The following is an 18,965-nucleotide window of genomic DNA, read 5'->3' as shown; positions in this document are numbered from 1 at the left end:
CTTCTAGGTTTTATCCACATGTGATCCACTTGAAATGTCAAGTGTAAATGAGGTCGGTGCAACTCTGCGTTTGGCAACAGCACTTACTTGGACACCAGGGAGAAGGCTTCGGCGCACACAGCCGGACACGGCACCAGTTTGATCATTACGTGTTCGGCAGCGGCCTGGAAATGCACCCGAGTCACCTTCTCCAGCACCGAGGCTAACGTGGCCACGTCACCCGCCTTTGTGCTGGGGTCTCCGCCTGCCGTGTCCAAGATGTTGCCTCCGTGCACCACGAGCAGCAGCACATGCGTCTGACATTTCCTCTGCAAGGTGGAGATGAAAAGGAGACGCTTTTCAGAGGAGAGGCAGCATTTTATCAAAGCGGTGGAGCTGCATGAGAAGATGAATAGCTGGACACGGACAGTGGTGTTGTCTGCTGGTGAACACAGTGACAGGCTGCTCATAATGGCTTTACCTCTAAGTCTTCCAGTCCTTCGACGCTGCTCTGAGGGGCACAGTGTGGACCTCCCAGCTGGTACAGACCCTCTGCATTAGACAAGTAAAGGACAGAAACGAGAGGAGGTTGGAAGGAAGGAAAAAATAAAGAGAGAAAGAGTCAATGCAGGAGCCACTTCACCCAGAGAGACTAATAACAGAAGCATACAGCGGTATTGATCCAAGAATATGGTCAATATCACTAATGCCACTTCATCTCTCTTAATTCGGAGAGATGGTTCTTTGCATCCTTGGGCTAAAATGGAACAACCATAGAGTCACTAGTGACAGTAAACAGCCAGAGTATTGGTTGTTTCCCTGCTGCAATAACTAGAGCCACAGCATGTAATTAGGTTTTGGCTCTTCTGATCCAGGAAAAACACAACACACTTCTTATCTAAAGATAAAAGGATAGGGGGGCTTTTTCTTTTCTTTTTTTTTATTTTATCCCAATGGTGACCACAAAAATCCCCTCTCCCCCTCTCTCTGTGTGTGGTGCAGAATTTCATGGGAACCTGGCCAAACTCATTACCCTCTCCAGAAGCCTCGGCATGCTGTGTCATCTTATTCCTCAGCACTCTCCTGTCTTTTTTTTTTCTATATTTCCCTCTCCAGGCTCAAGGCTCGGCACTGTGCTCACTCGCTCGTTGTTTATTTGGCCTCCATGTCTGGGACGGACTGTCATGGGAGGCTCTCACAGACTCACGCACTGTCGGCTCCCGTCTACTTGGTTCCCAGCCCACAGCCTGCTTGTCTAGAACAGATCAGCACACACAAGGGACTCGGCACACTGCACAATTTTGGTCACAAAGTAACAGGAAATCAATGGAGGGAAGTTATTGTTTTTTTGAAACAGGGAGGTAGGGCAGAAAAGCTCCTCCAAAAGCCTTGTAAAGTATTTTAGTGTGCAAACACTGCTGGAATCTGACAGCTAGCAGCAAAACTCTTTGCTTTGTTTGATAAGAGGGCGTTTGTAGTTAATTGTGACTCAGTCATTGGTGTGTTTTCGAAGCCGTTTTTTTGTGGAAGCTACTGATGGAAATATTCATTAGATGTGATAATTGACACAGCAAGTTTCAAACATGATTTTCCCTCATGGTCGACGAATGTGATTGGCGGCTATCAGATGGATTCAAAGTATACATTCTGTCAGCGAACACGAGGGATTGGTTTGCAGCATACTTTTTGAAAAATAGTTTTTTTGCTTTTTGCAGTGGTATATATACAGGCAGTCATTTAAATGGATTGTGTGTGAAGTCATGAGCAGGCATTCCTGGTCCCCACAGTCTCTGACAGTAGATGAGGGTAAAAGACTCCCACTGGCTGCTCATTTTAGGCAGATTTGTCTTCTCCTTCCACTTGTCTGCCTGCCACAATGAAAATTTCAAAATTTGGATCATGCAATAAGGCAGCCGTGCTATTTTTTCCCCAGTGGATTATCCATTTTATCCATGCAAATGCTTGTTTCCCCGCATGCAGTAGCTCCACCAAAACAATTCCACTGTCATCCTTCACTTAGCCTTGCAGACAATGACTGTGATTGGTTTAAGGAAATACAGACAAACCAGAGTAGTTTTAACCCTATAGCAGAAAAATAATGAGGTGCAGCCAGAAAATTATCTTCCAGTGTCTCTAACTTTTCCTGTAGTGTCACTATAAACTTGACATTTTGGCTTATTTTCACAACAATTGGATGAACTGTTGGGAATCTTGCTGCAGATACTGAAAGCCCATAGAGAATCAATTCTCGTGACTTTTCTGATCTCATGATTTTTCATTTAGTGCCATCATCAGGTCCAAACTGCATCTTTATTTTCACAAAATACCCACAAAACTAATAGCATTTGTATTATCCTGAGCAGCTTTTGTTTTTAGTGCTTTTGTGTAAATCATAGCATGCCAGCTTCTTAACTAATATGGAAGTCATTTTAATAGTACCTGGTAAACGTCAGCATGGCAATTTACCAAAGATTGTGCCTGCAGCTGTGTCTAAGTACAGCCTCAGTGACTCAGCAGCAAGAGAGTAGACTCTTAATTTTGTTAAGTGTTTGTCCTGGGAAATGGGATCATTGTAAAATCTGCCCCCAGTGACTGATGTAATACCTTAAAATCTCCTCCCTTTATGTCAACATTACATATTTAGAAGGGTTTTTTTTCTCATGACAATAATCCCTTCCTGCCTTGAAATGGTTTAGATGTATCTCTGCACTGTTCTTCCTTGGAAAATGTGGGGATCTTTCAAGTCCCCACCTCTGCTGCAGCTGGAGCACATCAGCTCCCCTAAAACATAGTAAAATTTCTTTTAGCTGCACAATGTCATGTGTAACTCAACCACATGTTTAAAAAGCAGAATAATGACATGGAAAAACCCAGCATGCTATTCGACAGGGTTGCTTCTTTAGGTTTGTTGTGTATGAAACTGGCTACAGTCATCAGTACACTGCAGCTGCAAAGTGGAACTATTCAGCGAAGGCATCGACTGCTTATTTTGCTCATGACGTGTCTTCCACCATAAAAATAAAACACCAGATAGACATGTGTACAAGGTAAGAAAACTTGACTTTTAACTGGAAAACTGCATTAAAGTATGAGCTAAATCATGATTTACTAGAAAATGGTGTTGTTGATCATCTAAAGTCAACAAATAGGTGATATTCAGTATCTTAAATAGCTAACTTTTTATGCACAAATTAAATAATAAATGACTTAATTATGACTTTTGTGGAGAGATTTGATGGAAGAAATCTTGAGAAACACTGATTGAAATTACCAAAGCATAGTAAAAATCTGCACTAGAGTTCTACAAATAAAATCAGGAGGCACCTTAACTGAGCCCAATCAAGAAATTGGACTTTCACCATTTTCAAAAACAGTGTGTGTGTGTGTGTGTGTGTGCGTGCGTGCGTGCGTGCGTGCGTGCCTGTGTGTGTCACATAAAACTCTTGATTGAAACCCAGAGAAATAAAATTATTGTGGGAGGGTTGGAGAAGTGCCTTGAAGCAGAAAGCTGAAATAGGTTTCATTACAAGTTCAAAGACTATAATTCCTGTGGCTGATTGAGTGAAATATGATTTATTTGATTTGAAGGAAAGGAAATGTTGCAGCTATATCCAACCTAGTTCAGATTTATTTTATTATATTTTCATATTTTTAAAGAAAGTCTGTCATGTGACTGCTTTATCACTGACCACACAGACAAGACAATCACACTACACACTCATTGAAACAGCCAATACAAAAAGTGCAGCATCTTAAACATAGCTTTGTACTGGAAAATGAAGTGGCTGCCAATCTGCAGCAAACAGCTGCGTTCAGCAGATTGTAGGAAAGACAGTCAGAGGAAATAGCAGAGCTTCACTCACCTCATCATTTGTGAAAGCAGCACACATGCTGAGCTGCTCCTGAATTCAACGTGAAGCAAGGCGATTGTCTGATATTGTGGCAAATTGACAAAATTATCTTTCTATTGGTGCAGCTCAGTGGAATAAACCACCTTCCTGCGGTTAAAGTCAAGCCATTTTTTTCCCATCTGCAGCAGACTTAGCTGCTGCAGGGGGATTCTGACAATCTGTCTGCGTTTGTGTTTTCATTTTCTTGTGTTTCCTCTCTCAGAGGTCTGAGAGTCCTGCCAGTCAATATGTGCTTTATGAGGTTTAGTGGCATTTAGCAGCTCTCTCTCCCAGAAAATCCTCCTTCTCCTAACAAAATGACCTAACATAGAAAGCACCCGAGGAAAGTTGACAGCGCCGTAGCTCAGCAGCACCGTTTGGCCAATTCCAGTGGCTTAAAGCCCAGTCAGGCTGACAGACAAAGTGCATCAGCGCATCTGTTGGCATCCTGGAGAAATTTCATAACTTATCTACAAGCAAGAGGAAGAGAAAATTGACCCCAGAAAGATGAAAAGGCTCTACAGAGGAGTCTACTAGAGCTAAATGTGGACGGATGAAATATTGATCTATTGATCTCTGTTCAGATCCCTCCAGTGTGCCCTTCTGTCAGTGCAACTACGATTTCAAATGTCATCATCTGATAAAAGGGTTGCTTCTTTTCTGTTTCCAGCATGCTTTTGTTTTCTGTTTATCTCTCCCTGAATCGCCTTCCTCTCGGGTCTCGGCCACTTCCATCACACTTACACGTTTATCACCTTCGATTGAGCAGATGGGAGAAAGACAAGAGCAGCAGGATGAGAGCGAGAAGCAAAAGACTGCATTTGTCATCAAGAAGATTGTCTTCCAGACGACAGATTTATATCTTCCCAGGGACTATGAAAATGTCAGAATGCCCTCAAACTTTCCTGCCTGCTGGAGTGTGAATCAACTCATTAGAGAGCTCCGGTATCATGGTGAGTTATCTGTGTTCTCGCTGCAGAAAAACAGCAGCATTGTCTTCTCGTTGCAAATTATTTTTTTCAGCTCAATTCAAAACGACATGCTACAAGGAGCAAGATGAAAAGCATGATATTGAACGAAGTCTTTCATTATATTTGTGGGACTTGATTACGAACACGTCGTTCCACACAGGTGTGGAAAAACATTCAACATAAATGTCACTCAAAAAAAATCACAGCGATAACCACAGTGAACAGGCTTGTAGTGTTATTACAAAAAATATCTTTTAGTGGATCGAATTGTAACACAGTTTTCTGCTGTTTTATTTCTACTTGCAAATAGATTTTCTGGGAAAATTTGTGCAGTACAAGAAGATGTTAACACAACCATTTATCATGTTATCAAGTTGTTAAGGTCAACACGTTGTCTAAAAAAACACAAAATTGTCAGTTGTGTCTCTACCTAGTAAATGAAATAAAACTATAAATCTTCCTGATTTCAGTCTCCACCAGCTCCTCAGTAAAATATAAAGTACTTTTAAATCTGGTGATCATTGTCAGAGTGACCCTTCACATGTTCAGTCCATCCATTTATTAAATTAAAATGCACGTACGTTGCAGCAGCTTCAAAGGGGTCTTTCTTTTTTCATTTATTTTTTAAGTGAGCTGCAGAGTGTTTTGATGAATTAGTTATTAGAATAACATCCAGAGATTTGGTGCATGATAAGATTTGTTTTGGATCATTGGGGCTGAGGTAATTACCTGGTTTCAAGGCCTCCCAATTTACAGACAGAAGGTCACTCAGAATGCAGCCACATGAGTTCTACCCAGCACAAAAAAATTACACTCCATTACTAGGTGAGCTCCACTGGATACAGATTGCTTTCAGAAAACAATTTAAGAGTCTCCTCTTGGTATATAAAGCTGTTAATGGTCTGGCTCCTATCTGACAGACCACTCAGGTCACTCTCCTCAATGGGGCAAGAGCATTTTTAAAGTCTAGTGAGGAAGCATTTAGCATTTATGCACCTAAAATACAGTTCAAACTCAGTTAAAGACCTATTTATTCGAGCAAGCATTCTCCTCAACAAATCTATGTGAATGTTAGTATTGGTGTTTTTATGTTGTATTTGTTTCAGTATGTATATGTACATATGTGCGCCTGCACATCATACTTGTTAGACCGCTGTGACCACATATTTCTGCCTCTTAGTTTACGGTTGTACAAGGTTGCTGTTTTCTTAAAGGCATTGTTGAGAGATAATTTAATCTGGATTATCTGTTGACTTTACATATACAGTTTATGCACAAAATTAGAGTGACTAGAAAATGTTTCTCCTGTGAATTTTGACATTTTCAAAGTTTAATGTATTTTAATTGTGCTGTATATCAGCCAGTCTTGAGTTTCGAATGATTCCTTTCACTCTGAATTTTCTAAAATATAATGACTAAAACTCATGCATGTTTATCTCAAAAAGCAAGCATGCATTTTGGCTAGTTCATAGATTATGTTATAGATTTTCTAGAAATATGACAAGATTTACTGGGTCAAAAGTATCCAAACAGCAATTTGAATCATCAGTTTTGGTGATGTACAAAGTTGTGTCGATCAAATTTTCTTAGTGGCATGGCCTCTTACCTCTTTGTGAGTGATTACAGTTGACTACAGCTGGTGACTCAATTTAAATGGGTCCATTTCAAACATTCATCAGACTCTGCCATAAATACTACTACTGAGAGGCTGCTTTCAAGAAAGAAGCCCTTCCACTAGAAGCAGCACTTCAAGGTTTGACTAAGTTTGCTGTTGATCACATGGACAAAGGAAAGGTCGTCTGAAGGAAAGTTCTATGGTCAGACAAAACAAAAATTAAGATTTTTGGCCACAATGACCAGAAATATGTATGGAGGAGAGAAGGTAAAGCCTTTAACTCCCAGAACACCAAACCTATCGCCAAGCATGGTGGTGGCAGCATTATGCTCTGTGGCTGTTTTGGTGCCAGTGGAACTGATGTTTCACACAAAGTTTATGGTATAATATAGAAGGAGGACCTAAAATCATCAGTCAGAAGGTTGGATTTTGGACGCAGTTGGGTGTTCCAACAAGACAATGACCCAAACACACATCGACAGTGGTAAAGAATTGGCTAAATTAGGCTAGGATTAAAATTTTAGAGTGATCCCCTCAAAGTCCTGACCTAAACCCCATCAAGAACTGATGGACCATGATGAAGAAACAAGTCTGTGTCGGAAAGCCAACAAATTTACTATACCAATTCCATGAAGACGACTAGTCAAAGATAGAACCAGACGCTTGTGGACGACTACCAAAAGTGCTTAGTTAAGGTGAAAATAACCAAAGGACATTTACCAAATATCAGCATTGCCGTATGTATATTTTTAACCAGGCAGATTTTGTCATATTTACAGAAGACCCTACTGCTCACTACTCTCAGCCAACAAAAGGCACCTGATACAATCACCACAGCAGGACTGGTTGATAGCTAGACTCTTCTCCTCTGTGGTTCCCTGGTTGGTTACCAAACTCTGCTCGATCTGCAGAGTCCCTCTCAGTCTTTAAGAAAAGACTAAAGACCCAGCTCTTCACTGAACACCTTTGCACTTGACAGACTGCAAAACAAAACAAACAAAAAAAAAAAAACATCCTCTTACCTCCCACCTGAAGGCACCACATTCCTATCACACTTGAACTTGGTTTATGGCTTTTATCCAGGCTGTTTTCTCCTGACTAGATCATTGTTTGTGTCGCATCGACTCTCAGATGTACCCACTTTGGAAAAAAGTGTCCTCTAAATGACATTATAGAATTGTAGAAGATCTACTCATCACAGAAAATTAAGTTACAGGAGCCATTCAAGACTAGTCTTTACAAGTGCATGTAAACTTTTGCTTATGACTGTGTATACGTATATGTATGAGTTAGTATATGAATGTATTGTATGGATGGGTGTTTGTGCACAGTTAGCCTTTGCCAGCTCTATTTCATTGCTATATTATGATGTAAAGCACCTTCTGTCTGTTCAGTGGGGACTCAACTACAGAGGAAAATACATTTTCTAATGATAAAACTGTGAGTGAATACAGATTTTAGTGGTCTAAGTGCTGGCAGGGAAATGATGTCAGAGGTGAAGAAGCTTTGTATAACTTGGTTGTAACGCCACAGTGGGTGCTGTGAGGTAGCAACAGGTTAGGGTGCTCATTTGGAGCAATGCTGTCTCCAGACTGGGTGAACAGACCCACTGACCCCTGGCACTGTATAGGCATGCTAACACACTCAGCCATCTGTTCACTGCTGCTGGCATCAGGGTCTGTCACATTGTCTGACTGCAGAAAGACTCCAGGAGACGCCACCAGATACATCGCATGTCAGACAGGAAAAAACATGAATACACCACGAGGCCACGCAGCAGATAAACTGACTCTGACTTTACATACAAACACGCATAGTCTGTACCTAACAACCCCAGTTCACAGGTATGTATATATATATAGCATTTTTGGCCGAGTCTGACGAGTATCAAAGTGATCCTATTTAAATTGGCTTACAGGAGTTACCAGCTGTAGTCAGTCGTAATCACTCAAGAAGTTAAGCGGTCATTTCTCTAGAAAAATGTGAATAACATGATTTTCAGCAAACTGATGATTGACGTTGCTGTATGTATGTATTTGACGTAGCAGATTATGCAATATTTCCAGAAGATCTATAATAAAACTAGGAAAGAACCAAAATTAGTGATCGTTTTTTGAGAAAAACAACAGTAGTCATTGGAAACTCAAGACTGCCAATATATACATGGTCTTTAGAAGTGAAAGTAAAGTTTTTTTCACAACTGTACATGTTGGTGCAAGTGAGTTCATCTATTGAATTTAGAGTTTGTAAAACATAAGCGCCACTATACCCTTATACTGTTGATTAGTAAGGAACATGAGGGAGGGCAACAAAACATACAGTTCAGTCATCAAGAGTAATAAGTTGTGGAGCTAAGTGGAACTACTGTCGCCATGGCAGCTGCTGTACATGCCACTGTGCAGCACATAAACACTAACAGCAGCAGTCTGTTAATGTTTCTGTGTTAACCATCAGCAGGGGAAATCTATGCTGAACTGAAAGGTGTGGCAAACGGCACAAGTTTATTCTTTTTCCATTTCATACACTCGCTCTCCCTCCCCCTTCCTCCCTCCCACTCTGTGGAGCTCCAGGCGGCAACAGTGTTGTTTGGGTGTGATTATCTGTTCTCAATGTGCGATCACACAGCATTTCTTGCCTCATATCCTGTCAAACAAGCGTGCTCGCATGCACTCAAATGCAGACTTGCACGCACACGCGAGCACAGACCTGCAGATAAACAATTTTCACACGCGTGCAAGTACAAATAGACACAGACAGACAGAAATACAGACACAAAAGAGCCTCTGGCAACAAAAGCAAAATAAGCCAAAGGGCTGCGACAATTAAAGACAAGGCTTGTTAGCCTAGTCTTTAAGGTCAGTCAATTTTAATCATCATTTCACCCTTGTATCTTTTTTGTTTGCTGCCAGTTAAAATGTGTCTGCTGAAAAATTGCTTTTCAAGAGAAAGACAAAAAACGTTAACAGGAATTAAATTGGAAAAGAGACCGTGCCTATGCAAGTATCGTGTGTTAAAAATGACTTGACTGTGGGGGATGCATGTGCAGAATACAGATGAGTCTCAGACCCTAAATTTCTGTTTTCTGTCTCTCCCTTTCTGTGGTTCTGAATAGAGCTACAGGGGGATGCAGAAAAGAAAGCTGTGGTGCTCCACAGAAAATGAAAAATCATTCTCCCATTCAATCTATTTCTCTCCAGGTCACTTTGTGCGGAATTATATTTTCATGCTATATTATGTTGCTGGGGGGAAGGAAGGGAAAAACAGTGTGTGCTGAGTTGTTTGGCGAGGCTTATCACTTAGTCATCTCCACCTTACCGTCTGACGAAGCCATTTCAGCTAATGCTATGCCAGCTTGGCAGCAAAACAGCAAAGACGCAGCCAAGAAGGAGTCAGGAGTTCTTATTTATCGAAGGAGTCCGTAAATTTCAGAAAAAAAATCTGCTATGTAATGTGGCTATTTCGGGTCTGACTGTTTTATGCAGCATCAGTCGGTGAATGAAGTGGAAAAAAGGTGAGCGATGAAAAGAACTCAGCATAAATACAGAGATAACAGTGTTTGCATAGTGAACAGATGGGGAGCCTGAAAGACACAGCGGCTGATGTTGGATCAGAGAATGTCACAGAGTAGTACTGTGGAAAATAAGGGTCAGTTGTGCTCCAGGCATTCCTCTGTGTTGCTGAGGTTTCACTGTAAGTCACCTCTACTGTGAGGAGGGTGGTGATAGTTGGTTTGTGGAGTAACAAACACAGAGACAATTGAGGAGAGGGAATAAAAGAACTTGTGGGGGAATGAATGGTCAGGAGAAGCCGAGGAGAAATATGAGAGAGGGTGAAGGGATAATTGAGAGCAGAGGGAGAGATGTGCTTTTGAGAAGCCAGAAATAGATGAAGATCAAAGGATAGTGGATGTCACAGCTCAACTGTTACAGAGGATCAGACTGACAATAGTCCAGCTGCAGCTTAAAGGTTTGCTGATGATGAGAGATTCTGGGGGAAAACCAACCACAATGTCTTCATCTCACATTTATTACAAACCACTGACAGTAAATCAGAAGAAATGAGCTGATTAAACAAATGGGAAGCTACAGCTGCTGAGGTTCATTTACCTGATATTAGAATTCGTAATTACATCTCAGCAAATCTTCAGCAAGACAATTTAGTCGCATTTGTCGAGGCTTGTTACTCCACGGTGTGTACAGATGCTCAAATGAAGCTGGATTTTTTCAGAATTTTTCTGATAACACACAACTCTGAAGTTTCCCTCAATGCTATGGGCTTTTATAAAGTCATCTTACAAAGTGCTTTTGTTTGGTTGCTTTGGTTCATTCTCACTACTCCTCTAGGTGTCATTTACAGCTACATTTAAAAACCTGAACACCATACAGACAGACAAAGGTATCCAAGATAGTGGTGCATTATTTTATGTGTATCATGTATTTTATTGTCTGTTTAATGTATGTATAAAAACTGAGAATGAGAAACTGCATAAAAGTGCCATTATTAATTGGGTTATATAATATAATTTTAACAGATTTTGTTAAAAAAAAAAAAAAAAAGTTGAAATACTGTTATAAAGCCAATAATTCGATTTCTAATTACCAGAACCTACTGTTAACATTAGATCGCATCAAGTGTAATATTGTCCGTTTTTACAAGTAATTTTACATGAAAAAATCTTGTATATTTGATTTGATCTTTAATGTTTAAAACGTATGCTCACCTATAAACTAATGGATTTAATGTCAAACGCTAAACCATCGCAATTAAGAAAATACTTATGCTTATAATTACAACAATAAACTGCTAATTTTAGATCATATCAAGTTCACATAAAAATCTTGTACATTTAACAGATCCAAATTTTTTATGTTATTTTACAGTAGACATGTAACTTCATGGTCTATTTTTACAGTTTTATTTCAGATTTTACAGATAAAAATGTGTAAAACAAAAGGAAAAATTCTGTAAAATTTCAGACTTTTTCTAGAGGAGACCAAACACGGAGCAAAATGAACTTGAATATCAGATTTATATTCGTCAAGTGGGCATAAACAATTCCAAACTATTGCAAATGTTGCTCAGCGTCTTCAGATATTGTATCAGCTTAATAACACAGGTATCTTAACAGCGGTAGTACAGCTTGTTGCACTACCACCTGGTGACCAAGAAATCACTGAATGCAGGTCGAAAAAACTGTGACAAGACAATATATAGTGCAGCATGGACTGAAAAGGACATTTTTGCAGCTAAGTACATAAACTTGTCAGGGCTTTCTTGTGCACAAACTACAATATGTTATATTTAATTACTGTCAAATATACCCGTGGTATGGGGCAATCTATAATTTAGGAGCTAAAATGTGAGCCTCAAACTACAATGTCCACTTCAAATCTGCTCTGGGAGTTTTACTGTATCTCTCACCTCCCCAAAATTTATGAAGGATTAAAATGCACACTTGATTACACTGACACACTTGAATCTAACTGTGCTGCGTTGACATCTCGTTTATTGCTATTGCCACTTTTTATAAGCTCAATTTATATCTTAAATATTCCTGTGGCCCCTTAAGTGCAGGATGTAAACAATCAAACAATACAGAGCCTCAGCAGGCACATGCACATTTGTATGCGCCATCAAGTTATGGAGTGTTTCTATTTTGGGTAATTTAGGTTTTGGTACAACTCAGAATAAGAGACAGAGAGAGGACACGAGTGAGAATGTAATTTCACATTCTTAGACTGTCCAAATGAAATTCTCAACAGTGTTCTGGACCAGAACTCGAGTATTTTCTATTTGTCTCATGGGGTCTTCGGGGGAACAATATAGCACAGAATGCATTCATGGCTCGATAATATGTTTTCTGTAAAGCAAATTTATGCAGTATTACACACATGATTTCAGTTGTGTGGTGTGACCAAAATGGAAAAAAACCTGCTACACCAGAGACACAGCCTCATACTGATTTTCTTACAGCAAGAACATATAATCTGTGCTGCCCTTTGTATTGCATAGATTTACTACAATGCTACCATGCATTATAGAACATAAAGACGGACAGTCTCAGTGGGTGTCTGCCTGAAGAATGTAGGGGCACATACAGTTAGAGAGCAGACACCATGTGACTACAAAACGATGCAGCATCTCACACAACGCACACAGCAGCTTTAGGTCTGTCCAGACTGGATGGACTGTACATCACATACTGCACCTACAGCAACACATCCCTGCTCATCTACAGCAGGGCTTTTTTTGTTCAAAGGACACTTTAACTTCTGAGCACCGCAGATGGAACAGCTCAAACACCAGACATTCTGCCATTGACGGTGAAATGGGGCGCAAAGAAGGCTCTCATTTTTTGTGATTCGACTTTTGTCGTATGAGGCAGCAGTTCAGAGATTTACAGTAACTGACTGCAGTGGCAGCTGGAAGATATTGACTACACTATGCTGCTGTCCTATATAATCAACCACTTTCTGTGGTCACCTTCACTGCCAACAGCAAAAAAGCTGAATATATCAGTATGGGGAGTGTTAATAGGCAATTGTTTCCTGCCAAACATTCATGTCAACTTTAAAACATGATTGGATGTCAGTGTGAAGTTGTTCAAAGCTCATTTCTAAAGCTGTCACATAGCTTAAAAAAAATTGTTATTGATGATGAGAAGGAAGAATGATTGCAACCTGACATTATATGAAAGTATTGTAGCACGTGATGAAGGCAGAAATGTCAACAGCTCTGATAAAAATACCAAAATCAACAGTGTCTTAGACTCCAAACTGATGCTAAATCAGTTTCAGTCAATGTTACATTCTGCAGTGTGACACAGTGCCAACACAAGCTGCAGCCTGTCCATAGCAGCTAGTTCGACTATAGCATGAAACAACTATTTCAGTTGGTATCACTGATGCTCACCAGCTCCAAAAGCTCAGGCTGAAATTTGAGAACTTTCAATCACTCCTTTGTGAGCAAATCAGAGATCGCATATTGCATCAGCAGTGTTTCTTTGTGTCCCTATAGTCAGCAATGCAGGGAGCACAGCAGTACACACTCATCTATAGACACCATGTTTGTTTACCACTACTGTTACAAGCAACTGTTGCCTCCCTGAAGGTTGAGATTGATCACCGCCACTAAGGATGCACAATCTACTGGGACACTGACTATGAAACTGAGCCCTAATGCTGTTCTGTAAAGTTGGGGACACTAATATTAAAAGTCAGGTAAGAAATACATAGTTATTTTCACTGAGGCTAAAATATTTCCTGGCTGTATACGTGTGAAACAAAAATTAAAAGTATATTTAGTCACTTCTTTGGAGACACAACAGCTGTGTTTCCATAACGTATTTTTAAGAGCGTTGTAAAGTAATGCATTGGACAAGGTCGATCAAAACTGAACAACCATTTGGTGCTGAGCAGTAGTAGTGATTGAGAACTTCTAAAAAATTATGAAAAGATTTAAAAAGAACGAGTTGCAAGTCAATAAACAGTAAGTGCTACAAGTCAAACAAACAAAAAGTGGTGCAAATACAAGGAATCTGAAGTAATTAAAAGCAGTAGAAGTATTTACAGTGCACCAGCGGCAGCTATCTGCAACAGCATCCATTTCTCCTGGTATTCATTTAATGGGAGACAGAAAGACCTTTATCAAATAAGTTCTGCAAACATTTAATTCACGTTGCTCATCAGCTGTTTCTGCCTCTTCTGGTATCTTCACCTCTTGTAGACATTTGAAATGGTTGAAACTAACTCACATGAAAGAATAACTAACTTATCCTATTGAACAAAATACCTGAAGCCGTTTTCCCCTCATAGATAGATAAGGTTTTGTTTGTTTCATCTTTTCTTCTTTTTCTTCTGTTTTGTTTCTTTTTGCCTTCTTCTACCCTGTTTTTTACGGTCATGCATAATGTAGTCTATACCTCCACTGCCTGGTTTATTTGCTCCTAGGGAGGTAAAAGATCAAGACTAATTTTCTTTGTTTCATATTTTTTGCAACATTTCAAAAATAGCTTCAGATCCGCTTGACAGTTTTTTAGAAACATGACAAAGGTTTATTTAATCGGATCGTTTCATTGTTAACTTGAGTCTTCAACAAAAAAAAAACCAACTTCAACAAATAGGACAGCTATTCACGTTTTCTTCATAAAAAATGGAATTTCATTTATTCTGACAGACAGCGGTGTTGTTAAAATGATTGTGGAGCACTACAATAATAAATGACTGTTGCTGCATTGGACCACTTCACAGGTCATTACTGGTCTAGTGAGTGGCCTGTTGATGGGGTGTGTGTGGGGTGTAAAATATTCACAGAGCGCCCACTCCTTCAGTTAGCACCACATGACTTGGTACAGCATCCCTGCAGGAGCAGCTCCTTTCATCTCTGCAGGACCAGATTATGCTCCCACTGAACCGCAGTGATTAAAAGCATCCACTCCAGTTTGTCAAACCTCAGAGCTGACCTTTACAATGAGAGCTGCTCCATTTATCAGTAAACAAAACCAAAAACAAATGCCATGCTATCGGCAAAGGTCTGACAGAGGAATTTATGTAACATTTAATTTAAAAAAAGATGTAGTTACCAGTGATTTTGCCCTAAAAATAGCAACGCTGCCATCTAATTTCATGCTTCAGATTATTTCCCCCACTGTTTTCATGTCCAATAGTCAAGCCCTTTTTTTTATTCTAGCCTGATTAACGAAGAAAAGCTAATATGGGGACTCCTAGTATAAAATTTCATACATGGATCTTTATTTGTGTATATTATATGTTTATAAGTAAAGGTACCACTTAACCTTCACATAAAAACCCTAATTGAGACTGATGTAAAAGCAAAACTTTAATAGAAATGTATTTCTGACACCTTTTTGAATCATCTCTGACTTGAACTTCCCCTCTATTAAAAACCTGCATAAATCCCAGCACTGACTTGCGATTCTTGAAACCACAAACTGAACCTTTTTTATTGTCTGAAAAATGCTGTTGTGATAAATCTCAGGGCAATATGTAATTCAGTTGCTCTGGTTAGATAATCACACTGGAGACTTTGACAAATGGATGTAATTAAATAACTTTCTCACAGGGAGAATTTGGCAGGAGGATCACTCCATTTAAAGTCTGTGTTGAGGTCTAACACGAAAACCTGATGAAATGTGATATTCTTCCTGCATTTGTCTACTGCTCTGTACAGGTACAGCATATTTTTTATGTTATTGTGCCTAAAATAAGACAAATGTAGACATTCTTTGACTTACTGGATGATGTGAGATGCTTACACTATGAGAAAAAGGTTCAAGAAGAGACTTTCAATATGGAGCTGAGGGAAAAATAAAGAGCAGCAGTTGCCATGTTAATACCCAGGACCTTCAAGTGAGAGCACAGAGGAAGGGAAGACATGAAAGAGGGAAGGAGGTTAAAAGAAAAAATGAAAAAATCAAAGGAAATTCTGTTTATTGAGCACGGAAGAAACTGCTCCCTTATTTACTTCTTCTTCTCATTAACTCACTTTCCCTTTAGGGGATGGATTGGACAAGAAAGAGCAACACAAAAATTAAAAAAACCAACAAAACGAAAATTGGCATATCTGTGCTCAGCTTGTTTGTAGTCTTGTCAGCTTTTGTTTGAAATATGATGGCAGCCTTAAATAGAAGTGAAAAAAAACATTGTGTTTGCAAAGCCTGAATTTTGTTTTCACTGGTGTTTTAGATGTGCATAAATAAGCTGGAGAGCAGAAAGAGCAGAGGATGAACGCTGACATGTTTCGAGCTCGGTGCTCTTCCTCAGGCATCACCAAACATGAAGGAGCACTGAGCTTCAAACATGCTGCATCTCCGTTTGGCATATCTCAGTAACCCTTATGTTTATCTTCTGCTCACCATGTCATTTCATTTACTCATGCTCATCTAAGGGATCAGTAATGAAATGTTCCCCCCATGCGAGCAAAGATCGTCCAGTGTTTTTCACTTTAAATTATGCTCCCGGCTGCGTAGGAGGAGGCTGTTTTTCTCAACTGTGGAAGCCTTAACCCTGGACTAAGTAACCATTTCAACATGGTATCAAAGAACCCAGTGGAATGTGAAAAGGGTCACTCAAGGGTCTTCATTGTTTTGGTTTCTCGACCCACATGTTCATTGTATGGCTCAGTGTCAGGGTGATGGTGAATAAAACATGTACAGGCAAATTTTTAAAGTGAACCGACTATACTGAATCACTGTTGCTGCTTGCCAAATCAGTAGCTTTCATCTCGGAAAAACCACTATGACTCTTAAGACCTTAAAAACACATGAAACACTTTGCTGGCTGTTGATAAATATTCTATTACAGTCTGGATAAAGAGAAGCACAGCAGTTGCAACTTTCAGTCCATATATGAAGTACTCACCTCCCTTGAAAGTTTTCTCCTTTTAATGTTTTTCAACATTGAATCGTGGTGAATTTAATTTGGCTTTGGTGACAAGAATTTACAGAAAAAGAGTCTTGCATGTCAAAGTGTAAAGAGATTGTGTTCATCCCCTTTAAAGAGATGCACTCAACTCAAAACAGGTGCAGCCAAATGGAGATCATCTGAGTGCAGTGAATGTGCCTCAAGTGATCACAGTATAAAAACACCCGTATCTAGAATGTCCAGTCACTGGTGAATTAGTGCTCCTAGCTATAACTACATTTCCAGGTCACTGAATGTGAACCAAACACTGCACATCATTACAAACACACCATCCCCACTGTGAAGCATGGTGGTGGCAGCATCATGATGAGGGTAGCTTCATAGCAGCAGGCCCTGAAGATTAGTGAAGGTCGAGGGTAAATGAATGTGGCAAAGTATAGGGAAATTCTGGAGAACAACCTAAAAATGTCTGCAAGAGAACTGCACCTTGGGAGAAGATTTGTTTTCCACAATGACTCGAACTATACGGCTAAAGCTACAAAGAAATGTTTTAAAGACAACCATGTCAATGAACGACTCAGAATCAAGACCACAATCCATTTGTGAATTTGTGGCTGAACTTGAGAAGGACTGTTGTCTCCGATCAGCCATGCAACCTGACACAGTTTGAGCAGTTCTGCAATAAAGAATGGGGGTACTGCTGAGGTCTGTCCGCACAGGCTCATACTGTATGGCAGCCAAAATGCAACTACTAAAAACTGATTTGAAGGGGTAAATGATTGTACAGTCACTTGTTTTTAATTTCATATTTTTAATAATCATCATTACTTTGTAGAAATCTGTTTTCACTTTGACATGAAAGATTTTTTTCTGTAAATTCTTTTTTAAAAAGTTGAATTTAATTATCCATGATTCAATGTTAAAAAGCAAAAACTTCCAAAGGGAGGCAAATACTTTTTTAGAACTAATGCATTTACAGAACAACATTGAACACAAAACTATTTTTCTATTGTCATGTTTCAAGTAACTACAAGCTTAACCTACAATTCTTTTGACAATTCCAAGCATTCACTCAGGTGTCTTGGTGTCACTAGCTTGTCCCCAGTTCCTTGTGTTTCTTGTTTGTCACCTGACTCACTTGAGACTCTTCCACTGATCACCTGCTGCGATGCTTAAACCCCAGCTTGTCACTCCTCTCCTTCTCAAACTGTCCTGCTTGCCCCCGTGATAATATCGGCCAACTCTCCTAGCAGAATCTGCTTCCTCAGGTGAATCCTTGTCTCAGTCGGCGACTCAATGCTCCTTCATCTGGAACTCACTTGGCCCACCCTGTCAGTCAGCCACCTATCAAGCCAGAATCGGTACCAGCCCTTCGTTACCAACCCAGGTTTCTGCTTTCATTGTACAGACATACATCTTAACATACATCTTTAAAATGTGTACCGTCTCTGTGTTCTGCTTTTAAGCTCAGTAAATTCGTCAACCATCACACAAGGAGCTTCCCAGATTGGAACCACATTCCTCCTGAGGGCCTGCAGTCTCTATTTTTGATGCTACTTATGTAACACACACACACATGAGCTGGAAGCAATGGTCAGCTGGAACTTGAGAATACATAAGCACTTTGTTTCTCTGCAAATGGAGAAATGTATAAAAAACTGATTAAGAATGGATGATTAACATATAAATAATTGATAACCTATGAGCAAACGACGGGGTTTGTCTTCGTAGGAGCTCCAGTTACTGTTGACTGAGAGTTTTTATAGACCTCAGACTGCAAGACTGTTTAAACCACAGAAAACATAATCTGGTAATGTGGCTGTAAATAATAGGCTGCTGAGCTATTGACCTCATTTACAAGCTAGTTTTCCACTGAACTGAACGTGATAGCAAAATACTGAACTGAAGAAGTCAGACTCAGTGCGAAACATTGGGTCACATGAGTGGTGATGCATTCAAGTACTGTTTTGGGTACTAAAGTCTATTGCAGTGATGCAGCCACTAAACTTATAGGGGAAAAAAAGCAAACTACATAGTCAGTGTTTACAAATCTTTGAGCTGATTTGAACAAAGTGATTAGAATTGGCAAAGTTATTTGGGATTCCTGCCTCCAGGTCACGGCTCTCAT

The 18,965-nt window shown here is 39.7% G+C and overlaps 1 protein-coding gene across 3 annotated transcripts in view; it reads right to left on the bottom strand.

The window, feature by feature from the left end:
* The window catches only part of pitpnm3 (PITPNM family member 3), a 109,840-nt gene that overhangs the window by 46,044 nt on the left and 44,831 nt on the right, over positions 1–18,965 (bottom strand). For all 3 annotated transcript variants that reach the window (XM_023272056.3, XM_055012250.1, XM_055012251.1), the window contains exons 4-5: positions 461–531; positions 88–308 (exon numbers count right to left, since the gene is read on the bottom strand). In XM_023272056.3, the coding sequence (XP_023127824.1) occupies positions 88–308; positions 461–531 (292 nt within the window). The remainder of the gene's footprint in view (positions 1–87; positions 309–460; positions 532–18,965) is intronic.

The sequence above is a fragment of the Amphiprion ocellaris genome, chromosome 7 (genome assembly GCF_022539595.1).
Source record: "Amphiprion ocellaris isolate individual 3 ecotype Okinawa chromosome 7, ASM2253959v1, whole genome shotgun sequence".
NCBI classification, from domain to species: domain Eukaryota; kingdom Metazoa; phylum Chordata; class Actinopteri; family Pomacentridae; genus Amphiprion; species Amphiprion ocellaris.
This window is presented reverse-complemented; position numbering and strand designations above follow the sequence as displayed.